This window comes from Vitis vinifera, chromosome 18, assembly GCF_030704535.1.
Source record: "Vitis vinifera cultivar Pinot Noir 40024 chromosome 18, ASM3070453v1".
Classification (NCBI taxonomy): domain Eukaryota; kingdom Viridiplantae; phylum Streptophyta; class Magnoliopsida; order Vitales; family Vitaceae; genus Vitis; species Vitis vinifera.
In genome coordinates this window covers 5,362,175-5,384,757 of record NC_081822.1, presented here as the reverse complement: position 1 = coordinate 5,384,757, position 22,583 = coordinate 5,362,175, and the positions used below count along the sequence as shown (strand labels likewise).

Genomic DNA, 22,583 nt, shown 5'->3' with positions numbered 1-22,583 from the left:
GAAACAGATGTACAATTCTTACATGTTCCACTTTTAAAGGCTATTAAAGGTTCATTTTTCTTTTTAAAGATCATAAAGCATGTGCTTGCTATCATAAATGGCATATGCTATTACAAATTTTAAGATTGTGTTTCAATCTTGATTCTCCATTCTCAAACCAAAACCATTGCCTACCTTTGTTTATTTTTTAAATGTGATGTGGTTGCAGTGAGGAATATAAAAGTGCACATGGTTTTAATATTCTCAAAAGCTGACAGCAATCTTCCTGATCTTTGTGCATGGGAGGTGCTGAATTTATGAGTTTCACTGTCAATGTGATAGCTGGTTCCTATGCAAATAGGGTTTTACATTACTGTCTCCATCTTCAGCATGGAAACTATAACAGCTTAAATAATGTTCTAGGATCTGAATATTGTAATGGTCACAATATATTGCGAGCCATGGATGAACTGGCATGGAATCACTATTTCCCCCCAGCATGAAACCACCATTGAACTAACCTGGTGTGTCTATTTTTAGCGAAGAAGTATTTATTTACTTGCTTTGTAATTTGCAGCCTGTGGAAGCACCGTGTGTTACGCTCCAGGAGATGCTTTAAAGCTAATGAACCCTAGTCCTATACTGGATGGGATAGGATTTGGATCACCAGTGTCTGATGCATTCACATATGATTTTTCCATGAAAAGCAATATTGCTGCTAAGGTGTGCATTTTTTTTGTTTAGTTATTTTTTGAGGAAGAGTTATTATTTAGGATGCCGTAGATGATAGCACGTGAAAGAGGATTTTACTGAAAACAAATAGCCCAGATGTGCTCATCCAAACTGTCTGCAAAGGAGTTTTCTGGTGTGAAATGTTGCTTTTGCCCCTTGGCTACACCAAAATTTACGAACATGTCAAATATATTCTAATACTCTCTCTTTCCTCTCTGCCATTGGCTAGCACCAGAAGATCACTGGCCATGGCAGTAGACATGGTTGGTGATTTTCTGGCCGCTTTGCAGCTATTTTGATGGGGAAGACAGAGAAGAGGAGCAAGAGAAAAAGACACTGAAAAGAAGGGGCAAAAAATGCAAGAAGGGCAGATGGCATTTCTGTACTTGTGCAGTAAAAACTCGTTCAGGAGGCATTCTGGGTTATTTGTACACTGTAGAAATTCTCTTTTTGAAATACCTTTATCCTGAAAATATATTTTTCCCTTTTTTTGTGTCCTAAAATTCATTGATCATGGATGTTGTTTTCTTATATGTATTTTGGCAGCCTAATGCAGTTGTTACAGCTTGACAAGTGCAGGAAACTGGTTCAATTTGCAGAAAGATGCTTAAAGGAGGGGACAGATTATTTCTATGGAATTGAGGCTTGTAATGAAGTTTTGGATGGACATCCTCATGAGATTGGGCCTACACTAAAGCATGATTGCTTGTGTACACGTGCTGCGTTACTCCTCAAGGTTCTTCAAGGACTATGTTGGATTACATTCTTCAAAGTTCTTTGTTTAGGGTTACAAATATACTAAATCTCTTTCTTTGCCAGCGGAAGTGGAAAAATGATGCTCATATGGCTATAAGAGATTGCAATAGAGCTCGGAGAATTGACACTTCTTCTTTTAAGGCACTCTTCTACATGTCTGAAGCTTTATTGCAGGTAATTTGGTTTGTTGCAGTGATACCTGATCATCTCAATCAATGGGATGGTTGTCGAATGTGTATGCTTGAATTCTGTCCTAGATTGTTATGGATGTTTTTTCTATTTATCCTTTAAGCCATCATGTTTAATATTCAGTTTCTTCAATTTTAATGATGGTATGAGGTTGAGTACTTAATCGAGTTTTTCTTCAAGTGAATTAGATGGATTATTTGGATCTATGGCTTTATGCATCCTATGTGTGTGCTTGAATTCTGTCCCTGGTCTTAGGTTGTTATGGATGTTTTTTCTATTTATCCTTTAAGCCATCATGTTTAATATTCAGTTTCTTCAATTTAAATGATGGTATGAGGTTGAGTACTTAAAAGAGTTGTTCTTAAAGTGAATTAGATGGATTATTTGGATCTATGGCTTTATGCATCCTACTTAGGGCTTGTATTTAATTTTTATATTTTATTCTATTGTTTATGTTTGGTGAAACTTAAGTAGATAGTGTAAGATCCTTTGAACATGCTGCCACTTCTTGTTGGACTCTGTATGGGTGTCTTTTAATTGGTATGCTCCAACCCTATGCTTGTAAGACGCTTACGTTGCTTGTAAAGTCATATTGTCATTGAATTTAAAGCTTAGAATGTCACTGTTACCTGGAGGACCAGTTGAATACTAATTCTAGGCCTTATTGTAGAAAAGTAATGTCACTGAAAATGCCTAGTCATTTACGAAATACTCTAAAATGGTCTTTGCATTTTAGTGCTCTCTGTCATTTTTATAAGCTTCTGTAAAATTTACATTCTTGCAGCTGAACAAACATAAAGAAGCTCTGGAATTTGCTGTTGCATCTCAATGTTTGGCCCCTTATGATTCTGAAGTGGCAGAAAGAGTGGAGGATATAAAAAAGCATCTTGCTGCAGGTTTGTGGAAATATAATGCCTTACACTCTTTCCAAGGCTTAGTTAATATATTCTCTTTTATTGCCCATCAAAAATAATACATCAAAAATGATGCCTTACGCATTCTTTTGCTGTTTTAATTGGGAGGATTTCATGCATCAAGTATTAACAATGGTATAGATTGATTATATAAGTGGATTTTTTTTTTTTTTAATTACAGTTCATTTTTGTTGGACTATCTTCTCTGTAATGATTTGCTTGATGTGTGTGCATAGTGGTGCTGTTAGCTCCCTTGCATGGATTATGTGAATCAAAAGCTTGTGCAGTGCCACCTTGTTCCAAAGGTACCAAGGCATAGGGTGGACATGCCTTGAATGAAGGGGAGATGTGGTGAATTATGGTTTGGTGCCAGACCATGTTTGGGCTTGACTTGCATGTGGTGTGGCTTAGCAGTCCACCCAACAGGGATAGGTGTGATTGGCATGCAGCAAATTGCAATTCACTTGCTCCACAAGAAGTGATGTACTCACTTTTGAAATTGCCAGACAATTGGTTATTCTTAAGCCAGAGGCATTTCTACATCTAAGGGATAACATGGGAACATTTGAGGAGGTAGAAGTTCTTACCATGTTTTTTGAGATTTTTAAATAGTTGATTGTGATGACTTAAGTAAAGGTCTTCTTGCCAGTTCAAGGATGGCAATTTAATACATGGACAAGGCATGTACCTATCAAAAAAAAATTACATGGACAAGGCATGTCATGGCATACATGAAGGGAATTCCAAAATGCACACAAAGCATGATGGCATGATGTGAGCCTTGCAATGATAAGCACTATCAGTGCCATGTTATGTGCAGTGGCAAGAAATTCATGGTCTCAATGCCACAGGGGACACACACAAAGCCATGTGGAAAGTATGGCATGCATGGCAAAATAATGCAACTAAGCATGTAAGCATATTGGAGTGTGGGTGGCATTGACTCAGGTAAAGGGCCAACAACATGGGAGCAGACAATGCATTGGAAGGGCCAAGCAAGTTTTGGTGTTGATTCTAGTGGGCATGAAAAGCAATGACATTTAAGGTGATTTAGGCGTAGCATGATTGAAGCAAGGCAAACCTCTATCAAGAGAGAACTGAGGGATTTGTCACTGTTTTGGGAAATTATATGGTTGTATAATTGCCATAATTGCCAATAGATATTAGCAAAGATTGATTAGTTGGTTTAAACCTAGGGCAGTTGGATTGGCTACTAGCAGATGCCCATTTAAAGCCATGCTGGATTGTTCTTTTAACATCTATCAGTTGAAGCAGAACGAGGATAGATTTCCTTGCAATCCTTCTCAAGAGTACCAGGATGGGCTGGTTGCTTGTAAATCTTGTGTTTTGTGTGCATTGTTTTAGTGTTCTATATTCAGGCAAGGTTGGTGAATTTAAGTTTGGCATCCTTCATGCCACATAAGATGAAAAACCTGTTTAAAAATTTTACGATCTAGTCTGGTTGTACCATTGTGTGATAACATTGCTCATGTTAAGGAATTATGTTGTAAAAACCTCTACTGGTGCATACTGTCCTCTTTCTACTCAAGGGAGCTGATTGTTGAGGAAGTTGCTGGTTTAGACATGTATTGGGAGTCAAATGTGGTTAGAGCCCGTAGGTATGGGCTCTTCGATTTTCAAAGGCAAAGCTTAAGGCATTGGACAAAAGTTGTCTATTCTGAAAAAACAGTAGTTGGTTGGTGGTCAAGTGGACTTGAAGCCCTAATGGAAGTGAAAATCCCAACACTTGAAAGCTTAAATGGATATGCATGCTGAGAAATTGGAGAATTTTCATTGGATATGGAGCAGTATTCTAAGATCTCTAGTGTCAAAGGTAGGGAGGAAGTCACTGTTGCTAATATTTATTTGATAGAGATGCAAAACTATGGTGGCCTGCTTGAATGGAGGACAATGCTGAGGAAGGGTGTTACTCAAATTGAGAGCTCAAGAAAGAACTGAAGGGTCAGTTTCTCCGCACTGACATAGTGTGGGATGTGAGAAGGCCTCGACTCTTCAAGAATACATGAAAGAACTTGGTTCCTTACTATTGGAGATCAAGAAAATGTTTGAAGAGAATAAATTAATTTCATGTCTAGCTTGTAGGGATGGGCTGCTGATAGAATTGAGAAGGCATATTTTTCATGACCTAAGCTCATGAATGATAGCAACAAATTACTTTGTTGATTGCAAGTGTGGTAGTCCTTTCTTAGATCCTAAAAACATTGGATATGTGGGTGCTCTGTTTGTAAGATGACTCCATCAGGGATAAGATTGCTCAAAGAAAGAGAAGCCATTGTTGTTTGTGATGATGAAGAAATTCAGACTTGAAAATGAAGTATTGATGAATTCAGTGTAGCTACTGAGTACCCTCAAATCTTGGCAGGAGCATAGAAGGGGTTGATAAAGGTTCAAGCTAAATTAAATTTGAAAGATTGTGCATGAAATGATAGACACCAGAATCATTAATTGGTTTTGGTTCAAAGTACTAGTAAAGTCACAGATGAATGCGTAGAAAAATCCTGTCAAGGGTTTCTGGTGGTCTTTTGCTCACTCTGGAGATTGGAAAGGCAAGCTGATCTTATTGTAATGTCCTTGGTTGACTTAGAAAATTATTGATGTGCTTGATTGTCTTGAAGACATTATGGGGGCATGCATCAATGTCCTTCATTGACTTTGACAAAAATATGGGGTAGTAGTGGTTTGTGCAAGCAAAGGTGATGGTAGTGCTAAATTAAGGCAGTTGCTAATCATGGATGAGCAGTAGTTTTGTTTTGTTTGTGCTATGAACAATATGAAAGGTGATGAAAGAAGAAAAAAAAAAAGCAGAAGCAGCTTCTGCACTTAAGTTGGTTGACTGTTGGGCAAATTGGGTGGACTTCTAGGATGAAGAGTAGTTCGGTGACAAAGTGTGACATAGATGGTTGGCACATGGCACAATTAGCCACCTCCCGTTTTCAACTTTTCTAGGTAGGATTAATTATTTTTAAGCCTAAAGCATTTTTGCTCCTTGAGGACAACATGGGAAGAGAAGGCAAACCAGATTACTTCCGTATATTTTTAGATAATCCATTATGATGGTTGAACTAGAGGTGATATCTCCTCCCACCAATTCAAGAAAAGATCAGAATGCCCTTTGTGTGTGTTGTAAGGGAAAATAGAGGTTGGATGGTTAAGGGTCTCAAGGTTATGGTTATTGGCAGCACTTTGATTCCATGTCTAAGGCATTTCACAATGTTGATGATATGGTATAAGGATCAACAGGAATATGGGCGGATGTGCTTTACAGAAATATTGATGTTAATTTCGATATTGATGGAAATTTTTATTAAAATTGGAAAAATGGCAGAAATTGACTAAGTTTTTTTGAAATTTTGGATAAATTTTGAGAAATAATTAAAAAAAAAAATCAACAATACATATATTCAACTAGGTTTTTTAAGAAAATAATCTATATATGATAAACTTAGTGACATTAATCAATAATAGGAAGTGCACCAATAAGAAATATAACTTTGAAAGTCAATACCAAATATTAATGTGAAAATAAAAAATTATGTTTCATGAATTTCAATACTTGAAACACTTTACATCACATTTAATACTAATATGATGATTTATGCAGTTTCAAGGTAATTGAAAAAAAATGATAATCTACATGTTATTATTATTATGAGTTTTTGATATAGTCATTTTTAAAAATGTTTGTAACTTTGTAAGTTTATGCTTGTCAACTTAATTACTACCCAGAAAACATAAAGAGAAGGACTAACTGAGGATACTATTGTGGTAATTTTTATATTTGCAATATGTAGCAAGGTGGAATATCACTAAAATTGAAGAATGATAATTAAGAATTACTTATTTATTTTTATTTTTTGGCATAAAATTTTTACTTGTAGTCCTAAATGAACCGTAAAAGGTAGTTAGAATGATGAGCATAGACAATGGAAAAGTGGGGCTTCTGTTGGTTGTTTAAGAAGCAACGAGGTAAAATGATAATAGATGTATTTTCAGCTGATTTTCCATGCAGATTTTCACTCAAAAATCTCTAAAATATTGCGATAAAATGACAAGATCAACCATCCAAATTCACAAATGAAATTATTCAGTTAAAATGCTGAAAAAGTGGTGATTTTACACTGATTAATTGGCAATTAATTAATAAAGTCTCCTTTCCATATTGGCTAGGGACGGATTTCATATATGGTCCTTTTTTTTTTGTTAGGTAAAATTTTGTTTCCATTGGGACTTGAACCTAGAACCTCCCACCAACACTCCCCAACCCTTTACCACTTGAGTCGAGGCTCATCTATGATCATAATACATGTGAGGACCTTTTAATAATGCATGAAATAAATGAGACCACCTATGCAATGACAAGCACTGTAGATGTGATGCCATGGTTGACACTCACAAGGTCAGTGAACATACAAGCTTAGGTTGCATTGGTGTGGGTCAAAGAGCTATAAAAATACGGGCAGCAACACTAGACTTGGCATAGGCTAATCAAGTGTTGGCATTAAGGAGTGGAAGACAATGATGTGTAAGGATTTGTGGTGCTCAAATCCTGTGTTTTCATGCTACATTGAAGGAGGGAGGGGGAGAGGGTGCTTTTATTTATTTATTTGAAACAGATTATTTATTGATATGAATTTTAAGTACAAGCGAAGGATGAGAAATCCTTTCAAGAACACAAAAAGATGGTCTAAAAATGAGGAAATATCCAACAAGAGCAGGAAGATAACTATATAGATGGAGGATGAAACAAGAAAGTGTACTAAATATAGTAATAATGTACAAGTAATGGGGAAAAAGATCCCCTACAATATCATTTGCTAAACAATGGGACCAATAGAAGGAACAACCCAAGCTAGTAGCTAGATCCAGGATTTGATGAAGTCAAATGTTGTACTTCCAAGGATTCTGACCCTGCTACAGCAGAATCTCCTTACACCATTAAATTGAAGCCTTGACCTGCAATAAGCCCTACAAGAGCTAAGATCTTTGTCGTAATGGTCAAACCTTTGGCTGCCAGTTTAGAGAAGACTCTCAACATGGACCATGGTGATCCTTCATCATACCTTCAATTTTTAGTTGACTTGGGTTGCCCAAAGCACACACATCAAAGTTTAACTTAATCAAACCCATTGGAGGTGGAGTCCATATTGAAAGCATCTTACAACCTACCTTTTTTCACCTACAAACCATGTTCCAATCAAGTTATAGAATGTTCAAAGGAGTACCCTCAAAAGTTAGAGGAAGAAGCCTAGGAGAAAGAATAGAAATGTGTCAACACCAAATAGATTGGAATGTGTCAACCCCAACTAGATTCTATGGCCCTTTATTTATTGTAAAATATTCTTGCTTTCCTCTCCCTCCAAACTATTCATAACAAGTTATGACAAGCCACATGTTGAGATACGCTTTCCCTAGGAGTATCCCCTAATCTTGTTAAAGAGATAAAATATATGTCATGCTTCTCATGTTTTTTTCTCAATTAATACATTTGTTTGTTTCTGAATATATATGTCATGCTTCTAGGAGGGATGCAATCTAATTCCAAAGGCTTAACGTCACTAGGCAATATAAAAAAGATGATCAACTAATTCCCCATGCCTTAGGCACATAACACAATGATCATGGCTGAGAGATTTAGAAGGCCTCATCTGTAACAAATTATTTTTATTGGCTACCGACTTTTGCAAAAGGTCTTAATATTAGATGGGGCTTTAGTTTTCCAAATAAAGTTGGTGGGGAAAGGAAGGCCTACAATTGAGGGCTTGGAAAGAATTGAAAAGGACTCTATAGAAAATAAGTTTGATGAAGTCAGTAACCACTCTTTCATTGGGGATAAAGAAAAGAAATGCCCAAGGATAAAAGAAGATGAAAACAGAAATTCTAATTCAGAGAGGAGAAGAAAAATAAAAAAAGGGATATAATAGAAGTGCCTCTAACACTCACATCTTGTGAGATGTTAGGTCTGTATGTATTAAAGCAAAATAGTCATATCTGATGGATGCACCATGTGTTTAACCTTTATAGGTTATATGAAAAACATGTTTGGAAATCCTGGGTGGATATGAATAGTGTGCAATATGGGTCCAAGAGTGTCAAAGGTGCCTTGTGTCTGTTACAAGATAGACCGTCTTTATCTTTGTTATGAATCCAAGAGTGTCAAAAGGCGTATTGATGATGTAGGCCCTCTTTAAAAATGCTCATGCCCCATAAAATTCCTCTATGGGGAGAAGGAGGATCCATGATGTACTTATCTTCATAAAAAACCATATTTGGTTGGAAAGATACTCCAAGTATGATGGTATTTCAGATTGGAACAAGAGCTTTTCTTTAAAGTTCGTTTCCAACTTTAACTGACCAAATTCGCTTACAGGCCCATTAAGGTAGGAGAGGCTGCCTGCACATGCTGTTATGCCTTTTTGTTAAGAAACTTATTATTTAATCTTTATTACTCTCATTGATTTTTTTTATTTATTTATATGCATATACAAACTTATATTGTCAGTAGATTAACCCTATCAACACATATACATCTCAGTGTTTCTCGATCCAAATTTGTGAATGTTCAGTGTATGATGGCCTGTGTCCACTTCAGAGTGTTCGTCTCTATAGATTATAGGTGCTAATTGTGATGCAATAAAAATGGTTGTCTGGGTTTTTTATTTATTTATTTTTTTAATTTTTTCCATTTTGAATGATTTGTTATTTAAACCATGTCTCCTAATGTCCATAATCTTATCTACATCTAATTGCATGGTTGCATTGTAGCCGAAGCTGAGAAAAGTAACAAGTCAAATGATGGAGTACCTAGGTCTGAAACTAGATCTGGAAGATTTCTATCATTGAGTGAAATACTCTACAGATCAGAGGCAAATAGTGATGCTTCACAAGACGGGCCAAGATCTGAAAGAGAAGATTCTGATTATGATGAGGAATTAGAGTTGGACTTTGAAACATCGGTATCAGGTGATGAAGGACGAGATGTTGAATCTAACATTCTTCATGGAAGTTTAAACTTGAGAATTCATCGAAGATGTGATTCAGCTAGAGAAACAAGTGGTACAAATGGTGCATGTGGATCTCCTACATCATCAAGAAATGATAAAACAACTTACCAGGTTTTGATTTTTTTACATTTACTCTTCCTATATTAATTTCAACTATTTGGCTTGAGAAAAAGCAGAGATACTATTTGTAATTTCCAGTTATTTATCAAAATAAAGAGTTCCTTATTCTTTAGTTTTGGATTTTCGCTTGATAATTGTGCTTAGCAAGAAGAATATAAATATATTAACTGCCATCTGTTGTGACTTTTGTGGAAATGCCACCGCCCCACCCCCACCCCCTCCCTGCAACACCAAAAAAAAAAAAAGATTGCTGGATATTCCTTACTGGCATTATACTTGATGTTTCATTATGATTTGGTCACTATGGCTTGGTTTTGTTAGTTACAGTAAAGGATTTCTTGTGGTCATTCCCGTCCTTCTTTGTTTTGTTTTTTGTGTGTGTATACATGTGGATTGATGATACTTAAGGAAATAAAGTAGGGCTTAGAAACCCTCTACTTGATTGACAATTTGAAGACTCACTTTAGGTATTCTTTTGGTCATAGTAATACTAGTACATATTGGCAATACTGTTTGGCACTGGCACAAAGTTTTGTGAAAAATGGGAAACAAGATGGATAGAGTGTTATTGCAATTTATAATGGTTATGTTAAACCACTTTCTACGTTTAATAAGATAGAAGGTTCATTATATGTAAAGTCTTAACTTGATAATGTTTTTAACCATTGGCAATTTGTGAGTCATTCTTGTATTTTGTTTGCTACAATATTTGCCAATTCATTTCTTTTATTGTGTTTTTTGTGTCACTGTCCTTCTTTGAGATATAGCTCTTTCTTTTTTTAATAATTTTCTATAAAACGAATTGTTTGTTTCTTTAACTATTGGCAAGTTGTAAGTCATTCTTTTATTTTGTTTGCTACAATATTTGGCGATTCGTGTTTTTTTTTTTTTGTATCGATGTCCTCTTTTGAGATATAGCTCATTCATTTTTTTTATATATAATAAATTTCTATAAAATGAATTGTTTGTTTCTGATTAAAAAATTCCTGCTGTTGCTCGTATTGCAGCCTGAGACAGCGATTGACATGAAACAGAGATATGTTGGTCACTGCAATATAGGAACTGATATAAAACAGGCTAGTTTTCTTGGCTGTAGAGGTACATTTTTTTCTTTAGTCTTTTATTAATTAATTAATTCATCTTCTTTATTGACCTTTTGTCTTCTATATTTTCTGAGCATGAGGATCATGCCAAACAAATGCAGTTTGCACTTTGTAGCACTTTTCAGTATTTGACTAGTTTCATAAATCTATATTTCTTGCATCCCTTTTAATGTCATAGGTGCTTTAAAATCAACATTTCTATTTCCTTTTGTTATGGTCTTTTTGTTGGATGAGCTCCTATGGATGACTTTTACTTTGCCATTTGCCAATGATTCCCTGTCATCAAGGTGTTACATTGCCATGAGAAAGCAATATAGCTGAAAGAACCTTGGGGCCTCTGACCAATTAGATGCTCATATAGGCATTCCATGTATTCCGACAACTTAGATTTGTTATGGTTGTTGCTGTTGGTATTATGTACTCCAATATCGTTGTATCTGTCATGATTGTTGTGTGCTGCACACTCGGTAGGTTTGAAGGCTCAGGCCTCACTTGTTTTAGGTGTGTCGGGAAGCAGAAGAAGACTTAGCCGCAGGTTATCGACTGAACATTTGGGTATTAAATTTGGTTTATTTTATGTTGCTTCTTATTTAAATCGATTAAGCAAAAGCATCTATTTCATAATATGAGCAATACCAAATTCCTCTAGAGTCCAAACCTCCCTTTCCCCTGCCTGGTGGCCCCCTTGATTGGCCCTTTCTCTAAAGGTGTTTTTGTAAATGAGAAGTGTTTCAATTGGTACATGCAAGAAATAGGCCAAGTCAGCACCTTTTCATTCAATTCTATGGAAAATTGGTGGACAGGTGAGTAAAACATAAGAACCTTCCCTCAGGAGGGGAAATAACAGCTGAAATGACTACTAATGCCCCATTGGCCAATGAGCAAAAGCAGGAATGTGCTTGAGGAGTCCAAAAGAGGCTGACAATAATTTATTTCAAAATTGGCTGTTTTTTATTTCCTCTGTGCTGTCAAGGAGAATCTTACACATATACATTTTATCTATGGTTTAATTTTGGTGGTGTGGGCTATAAGGTGGGGTGGCATCCCAGGTGCTTTTGTGGGTACCTGTCATGCTATTTCAAGTATAACCAATCTGGTGGTGGCAAGAAGGATTCTCTAGTTATAGGGACCCATGACCCTGTCTGCTTCTTTCTCCTCCTCTGTAATTGTTGTTCCCTCTGTATCATGCTCTTGGTGGCTGGGGTTTTCATATACCTTCATTCTTCTAGGGTCTCCTGTTTTAATCTACATTTTTAATCTATAAATAGCATAATATTATTACACAAAAAGTGCAGTGAACCTGTTCACATTAATTACCAAACTAAAAGTCCTCAAGCTGAAAACTTATAATTGTCCCTAGAAACAGCCTGTTTTTCCTGCATTGCTTGATTGCTACCTTTCCTTGCACAAATTAATCCTATTGTTCAAAGTTACAGGAGTCTATGACTGCGACTGGACACAGTGTGGGCTTGAGCTTTCCTTTGCATGCAGCCAATGATGCCTTCCAAAACCCAGTCAAGAGGAAACCGGGATAAGCCATCTCCAATCCAAGCCTTGCTAGAAGCTTCAAACATCTTTATATGCTAATTATTTGTCCTTTTAACAGATTGAACTATCTTACCTTTTTCAATTCTGACTATTGACATCAAATCCCATGATTAATATTTATTTTCAAGCTTGATATTGGATCAGAAAGCCTTGTGTTATGACAATATATCTGACCATGGACACCTCTCCTCTACTATGAATTGGAGTTGTTGTTTTGAAATTAGCCGCAGTCGTCTCTGCAGCATCTGTTATGTCTTCTTGTCTTGGATGAGAGGTCTTTGCTTGAAACATCTCAAACCACGGTATTATATTTTGTATCAATTTTGATTGTACAACTTCAGATCCAATTGGCATATGAGCATAGGATTCTGGTCACTAAGGTTGAGACTGTTAGTCTGGCAGAACAAAAGGGGGGAGGCTCACTCTCGTTAAAAGCACCTTCTCTAGCATCCCTATCTATGGCATGCCTTTGTTAGTGATTCCAAGTAGGGTAAGTTTAAGGCTCGCAAAGGTACAAAGAGATTTCTTGTTGGGTGGAGGATCTCTAGAGAAAAAACCTCACCTAGTGAGTTGGGCTAAAGTGTGCTTGGATAAGAAAAAAGGGGGCATGGGCATTAGGAATCTTTCTATCCTTAACATGATGCTTTTAGCTAATTGGAGATGGAGGTTTGCCTTCGAAAGGGAATCTTTGTGGAAGCGGGTGATTGTTGGGAAGTTTGGGGAGGAAGGAGAGGGTTGGAGTTCAGGGGTGTCCAGGGAGGGGTATGGAGTCAGCTTTTGAAAGGCTAGCAGGAAAAATTGGGAGGCTTTTAAAAGCAGAGTCTGCTTCCTTGTTGAGAATGGGAGGAGAATCAAGTTTTGGTTACAAGTGGTGTGGTGACACATTGCTAAAAGTGCCTTTCCCCACCTTATTTGCTATTGCCAATTCCAAGGATGCGTTGGTAGTTGATATGTGGGAGCAGGATGGGGACCTGTGTCGTTGGCATCCTAGTTTCTCTAGACAGTTCCATGATTGGGAGGTAGAGATGGTGGAGGCCTCTCTTTGGAAACCCAAAAACATTCAGTTAAGTATAATGTTGAGGATAAAATGATTTGATCAGTTACAAGGAATAGAAAGTTCTCTGTTAAAGCTTTCTACTCTTTTTTGGACTTTGGGGGGTGTAGAGGCCTTCCCAACCAAAGTTGTTTGAAACTTGTGGGTCCCATTGAGGGTGGGTTGTTTTTACTTGGGAAGCTACTTGGGAGAGGATCTTAACTTTAGAGGGAGGAGAAACCCATTGATCACTTGCTTCTGCATTGTGTTATTGTTGCTCTTCTCTAGCAGTTGGTTTTTTCCTTAGTTGGGTTACAATGGGTGATGCACTCTTGAGTCAGGATGATGTTGCTAAGCTGGAATGGGGCAGGCTCAGCTAGGAAAAAGGCAGAAGAAGCTTGGTTAGCTGCCCCTTCATGTCTTTTTTGGACCATTTAGCCTGAAAGAAATCGGAGGGCTTTTGAAGATGCGGATCTTTCGAATCATTTGCTAAAATCAACTTTTCTGCTTTCTTTATGGATTATGTTATGCCTCATTTAGAAGGAAAGTCCATATCTTTGATGGATTTTGTCGATTGGTTAGGTGCTAAGTAATTGTCGGGCAGGTGTTTTTTTCCCCTTTTTTGTCCTCTCCCCTCGCTTTTTTCACTTGGCCCCCTTTGAATGCTCCTGGTGTACTTTGGCGAGTTTTAGCTATTCTGCTTTGTACCACCCTTTTAGTTGTTATATATATCTATTCTGGTTGCTTATCAGAAAAAGAAAAAAAAAATTGTTTTGATGCTTTGAATCACTTGAAATCCATATATATCACAATCTTTATACAAGAAAGGAATCATCAACACCGGAAGCAAAAACAGAGATTATGTCTATCTACTAGCAACAAATGCCTCATTGCTGAGAATTCCTCTGTCCCATGCACTCCCACTTAATAACAAAAATTGTTCTTCTCCATTAAATAACAGAAAAATGTTTCTTCCCAGTATTGCTTTTGTTCTCCAGGATTGAACAGATGGAAAGAAGGATATCAATTATAGTATGCTAACCCAGAAAATGGCAAACCTTAGGAGGAACTTCGACCGGGTAAATCACATGAACTGGATAAGCAAGCGATCTACTGATTAGAATCCCTTACAACAATAAATTACTTGTGATTGCTTATATATCAATGTAATTGTCATTGTTTTTTCATAACTGATTTCTACCATTAGTTATGTGTATCAGGAGCCAATTATGAGTGCTTAACTTGTTTCTAAATCTAGTTGCTTTTACATTGTCAATTTAATCAACCGGAAAAGAATGAAAGAAATAAATTTTTCTAATCACACCTTTAGCTAATTTGTATGGCTAATATATTGAAAAAGTTCCATGACGAGTTCTTGTGGGTGCAATGAGTTAGATATTATATTGTGGGCTCGCATCATGTGATGAAGAGTAAAGATCAAAGAAGCGCCTATTTTCCTTATGAGTAAAATTCTATTAATCAAACCTCCTTTGAGAGAGAAAATAAGGAGAGGTATTGTGGTAAAAAATATGATTGAGGATTAAACTGAGTTCAAGTCGAAATACTCATCTGAATCTGGTATTCTAAAGTTTCATTGTTTATGGGTCTAAAAAAAATTCCCTTTACCCAATGTTTCCTCCTCTATGTTTTGGTCTGGATGAGGAGTTTGGTGGGAGGTTTGTAGTGGGATTATCTTCACCTTTGGGGTACTGACATTTAAATGTCTTACAAATCTGCAATCCAAACTAATAAATCTGAAATTGTGAAGTTTCCTAGCCACTAAGCAATTCTGTAATTGTTAGGTCTGAAAATCTAGTAATTTTAACTTTGGAAAGGACAAAAAAGTATGAAAGCAATGAAATCAAGAAATTTCAATTGAAGTTGTTCTGTATGGTTTTATGGCTTTACATTTCCCCCCAGCACGCTACCAGACTGGGGTAATCAATAAGGTAGACCAATAATATGGCTGGCTAATATGCATACAGATTGACTAAGGGGGTCTCATTTCCTAGTCACTTGTGTTACTCACTATGGTTGAGTAATCATTTGCATCCTAAGTAGCATAATAGACAAACACTAGAGCATACTGAAGAAGTGAACAATATGATGCTATGGTTGCCAAAATTTTGAAGTTTTTGAGTGGATGTGGCATTCCTTAAGTGTATCTGCATTTAGATTTGGCATTTTGACGACTTCATGCATGCCCACAGTTATTGGTTTCTTACTGCTATACCATGATTTCCTGCTTAAGGTTTTACTGGAATGGGCTAGTCTGCAAACAGTATTCTTTAATAACAGATCCTTTTTCACTAACAAGTCTTTTGATATGCAGGTGAATATGTTGCCAGTGGAAGTGATGATGGAAGATGGTTTATCTGGGACAAGAGAACTGGTAGACTAATAAAAATGCTTATGGGAGATGAACATGGTAACATTTGTTCATCTTTAGCGGAATATTAATGTAGGATATCCCATAACCTTCTCTTTGTTATCTAATATCTATTCTTCTTCTTCTTCATGTGCAGTCGTGAACTGTGTGCAGTGTCATCCATTTGATTGTACTGTAGCCACCAGTGGGATTGATAACACAATAAAGGTGAGTGATGAAAATAACTTATTTGAATGTACGAGTCAGGTTAAAGAGTTGACTTCTGAAAAATGCATGGTTCTAGATATGGACTCCAAGTGCTCCTATCCCATCCATTGTAGCTGGGGGAGCTGCAGGACCAGAGACAGCAGATGTGTTGGAAGCTATGGAGAACAATCAACGGAAATTATGCCGAAACCGTGATGCGATCCTGTAAGACCAATGAATTGTTATTGTACAATGATATTGTTATTATACTTTGATTCAGGCAAGCCTTTGAGGAAAACCAATTCTCTTGATTAGTAATGATAATGATTAGATGATGATAATAGTAGTAGCAGACTTGTGAAAATACTAATAATGATGATAATAATAAGAGGGAGGGAGGACTACTGAAACTAGTGATGATAATTGCAGTTTGATAATGTTCCCTGAAGCAAGTTATTGGATTTCTCAGTCATCAAAATAATAATGTTAGTAGTAGTAGGTTTCTCCGTTATCAAGATGATAGTAATAGTGGTAGCAGATGAAAAGAAGGGGGACTAGAGGCTTTGAAAATTTTCAAAATAATAATGATAGCAGCAGCATTAGTAGTGTAGGAGCTAGGGATTTTCCCAGCTAGTGGATGTCTTGAGTTATTGCTGACATCTGATATTATGTGGCATGATTTATTATAGCAAGCTGATTATTTCTAAGAGGGAGATTTTGGTTGAGACTGCTCAGAACCTATATATTAAGGAACACACTTTCATTTAGAGGATGACATAATCATTGTACCTGGTGGATGTAGATGCAGTAAATCACCAAAAGTTTTGAACACTTGAGATCTTATAGTTACTTTACTTTGTGCAGTGCTATCATCATCTCTGAGGCCAGAGTGGAAAACCAATTGAACCGATATAACCAACCGAACCGAACCAAACTGACTTGAACTGATCAAATTTTAAACACTTAAAGTTAATGGTTTCGGTTTCACTAAATATAAAACTGAATTACATTGGTTAGGTTGTGGTTTCCTATTTTAAAAACCAATAATAGACTGAACTGAACCAAAAGTTACATGTACACCATTATAAATATACAACTACTAATGGTTACATTATTAATTTGGTGGACATCTTGCACAGTTGGTGGGACCCTAAATCACACCTACATAGGTTTTTTTTTTTGTTCTTTTCTTTTTTTCTATGATTGGACTACTTAGTATGGCTAGCCTGAGCAATAATAATAGTTATTCATGTCATTTGGGTTATTATGATAATATGATTTGAAATGCGTGGCAATGATGTGAGTTGAACAGGCCCGAAGGCAACTTGTTATAGTAATATTATTTAAATTTTTAAACCTACAATGCCCTGTTATAAGCTTTTTTGGTTTTGGTCTAAGTTCACAGGAAAAAAAAAAAAATCAATTTTGTTGTTAAACCAAAACAAAGTAAATTGATGTAGGCTAGTTATTGTTATTGAATTGAACCAAACTGATTGGTTTCCTCTTTAAGTTTAATTAGTTTGGTTTTTAATGCATGAAAACCAATTTGATCATTTCTGTTTGATTTTAATGCTCAAATCCGAACTAATTGAACCATATATGCCTGTAGTCTTAGTTATATACTCTCTTGATCAACTGCAAAAAAAAAAAATGAGACTTCCAAATGTGGAGATAGCTGATGTTAAATGCCAGTCTCTCTTTCATGGAGACACACTCTGACAAGCTCATGGTTTTGGCTAACATAAATAAGACTTTCCCAGTCTCATTCTCATATACACAGATACCAACATGTACATTGTTGAGACCATGTAACATAACTCAGGACCAAGGTCATACTTTCTAGTTCAAATCATACTCTCTTTTAGTTTTGTAGTCTGTAAGTTAATGATGTATTAATATATATATATATATATTGCAGGCCCTTTGAGCTTCTGGAGCGTTTCCGAATGCATGATTTCGGTGAAGGAACCTTGCATCCATTTGAGTGCTCTCAGAGCTAAGCTTGTTCCTATATGACTTTGCTGGTAATTCACACTTTGTTCTTGTGTGGCTTCTTTTGCTATGTACTTTTTAATGAATCTCTGGAAATTTACCAATTTTCTTGCATCCTTCAAAGGAGACCATCTCCTGGGGCTAAGTTATGCTATGATTCTATACTTTCCACAAGTTAGTTATAGTTTAGCTGCAGTGCCATTAATATCTAAATGTTAAGAGGCGTGAGGTTAAGTCATGGCAGAGACTGAAGCATATGATCACTAACCCAAACAGCTAGCAGCATGTAGTGAATGATTTTTTAGATTTCTCTGTTCTCACCAAGAAATTCATGCTTGGTCGTCTTGACTTATTTCTATTTGAATCATGCAGACGTCTGGGAATTATCAAAGGACTGGTGGGAGCTTTTTTGTGCTGGTGCCAAATGTCAGGAGAGGAGATGGTGGGAATCAGACTCATGGGGTGGTGGTGGTGGTAGTAGTTAAGCTAGGCTGTGTAAATGTGTTGGGAGGTTCCCAAGAATAAGTTTGAGAGTTGAACAAAGCATGGTTGTATTGTTTGGCCAGTGCCTGCTTTTTCTTGCGTTGCTTATGATAAGGTCTATTTTGTTAATTCATTTTTTCTTGCTTTTGAACATTCCATTTGTTAATATGCTTGCCCAAACATTCCTGTACAGTTGAGGGTTCTCCTCAGTGATATGAAAATGTTAATATCTTTCCGGTGCAGGTATTTTGCTTATCGAGTCTATTGAGAAATAACATGGGATCAGGTTTCATCAGATTGTCCGAGTAATCCTATCCAGATAAAAGCCAAAATTATTTTGTTAAGAGGCAGGTAAAGGGTACAACGGTCTACAACAGTCTGTGAATGGCTAATTGGAAAAGTTCCTCATTGAACCTGCGAGTTGAGAATCCTTTTTATTCTTTAAAAAAGGTAGAAGCTCGGTTGTGAAGGTAATATTATTTCTGTAATCATTGCCTCGGAGGCCCGCTTAAAGTGCAGAAAGAGGAATTCAATTCAGCAGCTCATTTGGGTCTGGAATAAAATGAACTACTTTTGCGCCGCGTGTATATATGAACGAGTTTCTGAATCCCATATGAGATTCAAATTTCAATACACTGATTATATGTGATGGTATGTAAGGTGGAGCGTGTGGATGCACGCTCGCGTAATGAATATTTGGGCTTGCGGACATGATTGACATATGCATGTATTAAATCATATGGATTGATCTGGAGAGATGCTGAGCATATCAGAGTGGATGGTCGGCATGTAAGTTTGACCAAAGCTAGTAGTCAAATATTCCATGGATTTTGAGAAAGAAATCCATTTGTTTTGGGCACTCAATTAAGTTTGTCGGCCGGCGAAGCTTATAATATTTTTCTCATATGACACGATGACACGCGAAGCTTATAATATTTTCCGGTAGATTGGATCACCAAAGCTACTTGGAAGTGGGAGGTTCGATTTGTACTGGGGTTGTGAGAAAGCCTTACGTTAAGGTTGATTGGAGTCTAAGGATTTCCCATTGGTGCCTTTTAAGTTATTAAATCATTAAGTTTTTAACTAACCCTACCCGTGGGAATAACGCGTTATTGAGGTCGTGGTTTCTGACGATGGTATGGGATCTTGGCTGACTCTGCACATCTCTTTCGACGTCCATCCAACGTTGAAACATGTAGAGACTGGAGATGAACGTGCATCACACCGTGAGAATTGGCCCCCGGCCCCCTTTTTATTTTAATAATAAAATTGTGAAGGAGCGTGTGGGCCAGCCGTGTCATTTACCCCATTATTCTTTATTCCACACGTTGCCCAGGGCAACACCAAATAAATAACTCAGAACTTAACAAAAAAGAAAGCTCAAAAGAACCAGTGAACCCGCAAATGAGTACAAGCACCTCAAAGTTGCTCTATACATCTCCAAGCATTTAAATAAATTGTTTCCAGCCTTCTACATTCTGTTCTAATCACCTCAAAGTTGTCAAAGCTACTCAAAGTAGCTTTAAACACTTTGAAGGTTTGAGAACGATACCCAACTCCCTAAATTCCTTGGAGGATAACAAAATTAGGAGTAGACTGCGGGCAATAGGCTCTACTAAACGTTTGATTTTGTGAGTTCTCTTAAAAGTCAGAGTTCATACATTTGTCATGATATAAAAACATGGCTTGTATGCGTAATTTACGATGAGATTTTTATAAAATTTCTAACTTAGATGCGTGTAATTGCACTTGTTTTAATTAAATATATTCTATCTCACTCTTACCAAAATTTAATAGGCTCTGCATTATTTATTTTATATAAATATACAAATATTATGTAACATGTTTTATTTATTTATACATAATCTTTCAAGTTTATACTTTGATCACATTTTTTGTATTTAGCTGCAATTTTCATAATTACATATTTTTGTAATTTTGAGTAAAATTTAGATATAAAATCATTTATAGTATAATGGATTGATTCACTACTTTTAATAGTGTAAAAAGTTTTAAACAAATAAAGTATTTTATTAATGGGTTAAATTATTTATAGTAATATAATTATAAGTCATTGATCAATGACAACTTTTTTGCTTTTAAGAAATAATAATACAAAAATATATAAAGATAAAATATTAAATATTAAAATAGCTTAGTTTTAGATTTTATTTTAATTTTTCTAGCATGACTTTGTATATTCTATTAGTTTATAATTTTAATTTCACTTCGTATATCTTTATTCTTTGAATTTTCAAAATTGTTGTGGAATGTGTTTTCTTGGACTTTAATAAAAATCAAATTCAAATTGAATACGAATAGGGAAAAAAAAAAGATCCCAGAGAAGAATATATGTGGGAAAAAAATTTAGGCAATAAAATGAGAAAATTGGAGAAAGAAATGGACTTTCCCTTTAATTTTTTTTTTTTTTTGACCTATATCAAATATCAAATTTGATAATCAATTTATATTAAAAATCATATGGTAACGGTGAAAGATTATTGTAAATTTTTTTATATAATTAATAGATAAGGTAAATTTTATTGACCTTTTATGAGATTGTGATGAAATCCATCCCACCTTTGTTAATTTGAAATGTTATTAAATATCTTTTTTTTCTTATTTATTTATTTTTTTAATTCAAAATAAGAAAGATATTCCAAAAATTTTGAAATTATTGAGAATCAATTGTATTTAATTAAAACATTCGAAGAAGAATGGCAACCGAAAATTAACCTTATCAAGTATCACAATTTTACCTGAATACCATGAGGCAAAAGAAATGGGGCACTGTTGCTTGTGATCTTTGACACGTTCCGTGTGATGAGGTGCGAGAGGCAATCTCCAAATAAAGCCTATTTCTATTTGCTATTTCCACAAGGAATTTGGTGAAAAAGGAAAGTTGTTGTCAGCACCCCCACCACAATTATTAAAGGTTTTTATTATTTTTTTGGGTAAGCATTGAGCAACAATCACGAAATTATAAGATATCCTTTCACACGCGACAGAAAAATACATTAAACCACCGTAACATAAGTGTTGAGATTTTCCCTGTGTGGCGGACGGCCCTCCTCTTCTCTCCTTGTTTCCATGAAAAATTGAAAAGAAAATAAAGGATGACAACGAGCAAGGCGGGCACAGTAGGCGGAGCCCCATCACAGCCTAGCCCTGAGTGTTGCATGTGCGGAGATTATGGCTTTTCTTATGAGCTTTTTCAGTGCAAGGTCTGCCAATTCAGATCTCAGCACAGGTATTCATTCATCTTTCCTTCATGGGTTTCACTGAAACGAATGAATGGATTACGGATCAATCCACCAAATCCTTCATTCTCCCTCTATTTTGTTGTTTGTGTGCTGTTAATTAATTCAACTTTTCTTTTGCTTCTTCTTCTGGATCATCCGATTCCGCAGATATTGCAGCAATCTTTATCCAAAGGCCGACTCCTACCGAGTCTGCAATTGGTGTCTGAATCAGAAGGACGACACACCAGAAAAAACCCAGAACTCATCCAATTCCTCATCATCAAACAAAAACAACGAAGAAAACGACGGCAGGATTAAGAAAAAGAAGATTGGCAGCGGCAGTCATGCGAAGGCCCAAAGAGGCAGTTTGCAACTCCCAGTCAGCGGACCCATCAAGAAACAAAAGTCGCCGGAGAGATCGCCGACGACCCGGAAGAGGATCATCGCAAGCGGCTGCATGGAGGAGAGGCTGACAAGGACAAATTCAGAGGGCAGTGGGATCACAAAACATGTGTTCAGAAACAAGGTGAGAAGGTACAAGCTGTTGGATGAGGTCTCCAGCTAATCTTAATCTTCAATAAAACCAGCTTATCTCCATACGGATGCTTATGTTCTGTTTTGTTAAGTTTTCTTTTTCCTTTTTGCCTTGGTCCCATAAATACGGATACACAGGACAGACATGAGATAGAAGAAAGGTTCAGTGTATATAGAGAACCTTGTGATATGGGGAACTGAAATTCCCCATGGGAGTCGATGAAGTCACATCTGGCTTTATTAATCTTTACTCTTCATCTCCAAAACAAAACGTTACTGAAAATCTGCATTAAATTATGCTACCTGGAATAATCTCCACCACATCACTGAATTTACTCTACAACTAATGGTCACAACATAC

The 22,583-nt window shown here is 36.3% G+C and overlaps 2 protein-coding genes across 5 annotated transcripts in view; both read left to right on the top strand.

Annotated features, from left to right (window-relative positions):
- Window positions 1–19,310, top strand: part of LOC100255806 (protein ALTERED SEED GERMINATION 2) — a 64,665-nt gene extending 45,355 nt beyond the window's left edge. For 2 of the 4 annotated variants that reach the window (XM_010666066.3, XM_059734701.1), the window contains exons 10-20: window positions 557–702; window positions 1,277–1,447; window positions 1,531–1,641; window positions 2,441–2,552; window positions 9,354–9,703; window positions 10,720–10,810; window positions 15,729–15,824; window positions 15,922–15,992; window positions 16,069–16,196; window positions 17,890–17,995; window positions 18,336–18,688. In XM_010666066.3, the coding sequence (XP_010664368.1) occupies window positions 557–702; window positions 1,277–1,447; window positions 1,531–1,641; window positions 2,441–2,552; window positions 9,354–9,703; window positions 10,720–10,810; window positions 15,729–15,824; window positions 15,922–15,992; window positions 16,069–16,196; window positions 17,890–17,971 (1,358 nt within the window). In that variant the 3' untranslated portion in view covers window positions 17,972–17,995; window positions 18,336–18,688. The other 2 variants (XR_009464970.1, XR_009464971.1) reach the window with 2 other exon arrangements.
- A 2,019-nt stretch (window positions 19,311–21,329) lies between these two features.
- On the top strand, window positions 21,330–22,285 carry LOC100264219 (uncharacterized). Its single transcript, XM_002285670.5, has 2 exons — window positions 21,330–21,696; window positions 21,857–22,285. Exons 1-2 carry the CDS (start codon window positions 21,563–21,565, stop codon window positions 22,251–22,253), a joined length of 531 nt encoding a protein of 176 aa, XP_002285706.1. The 5' UTR covers window positions 21,330–21,562; the 3' UTR covers window positions 22,254–22,285.
- The last annotated feature ends 298 nt before the right edge of the window (window positions 22,286–22,583 follow it).

Excerpts from the sequence above, each read along its gene's own strand:
- LOC100264219 (XM_002285670.5), top strand. The coding sequence starts at position 21,563 with ATGACAACGAGCAAGGCGGGCACAGTAGGCGGAGCCCCATCACAGCCT. Across the intron at positions 21,697-21,856 it reads CAATTCAGATCTCAGCACAG|ATATTGCAGCAATCTTTATC; the intron begins GTATTCATTCAT and ends CCGATTCCGCAG.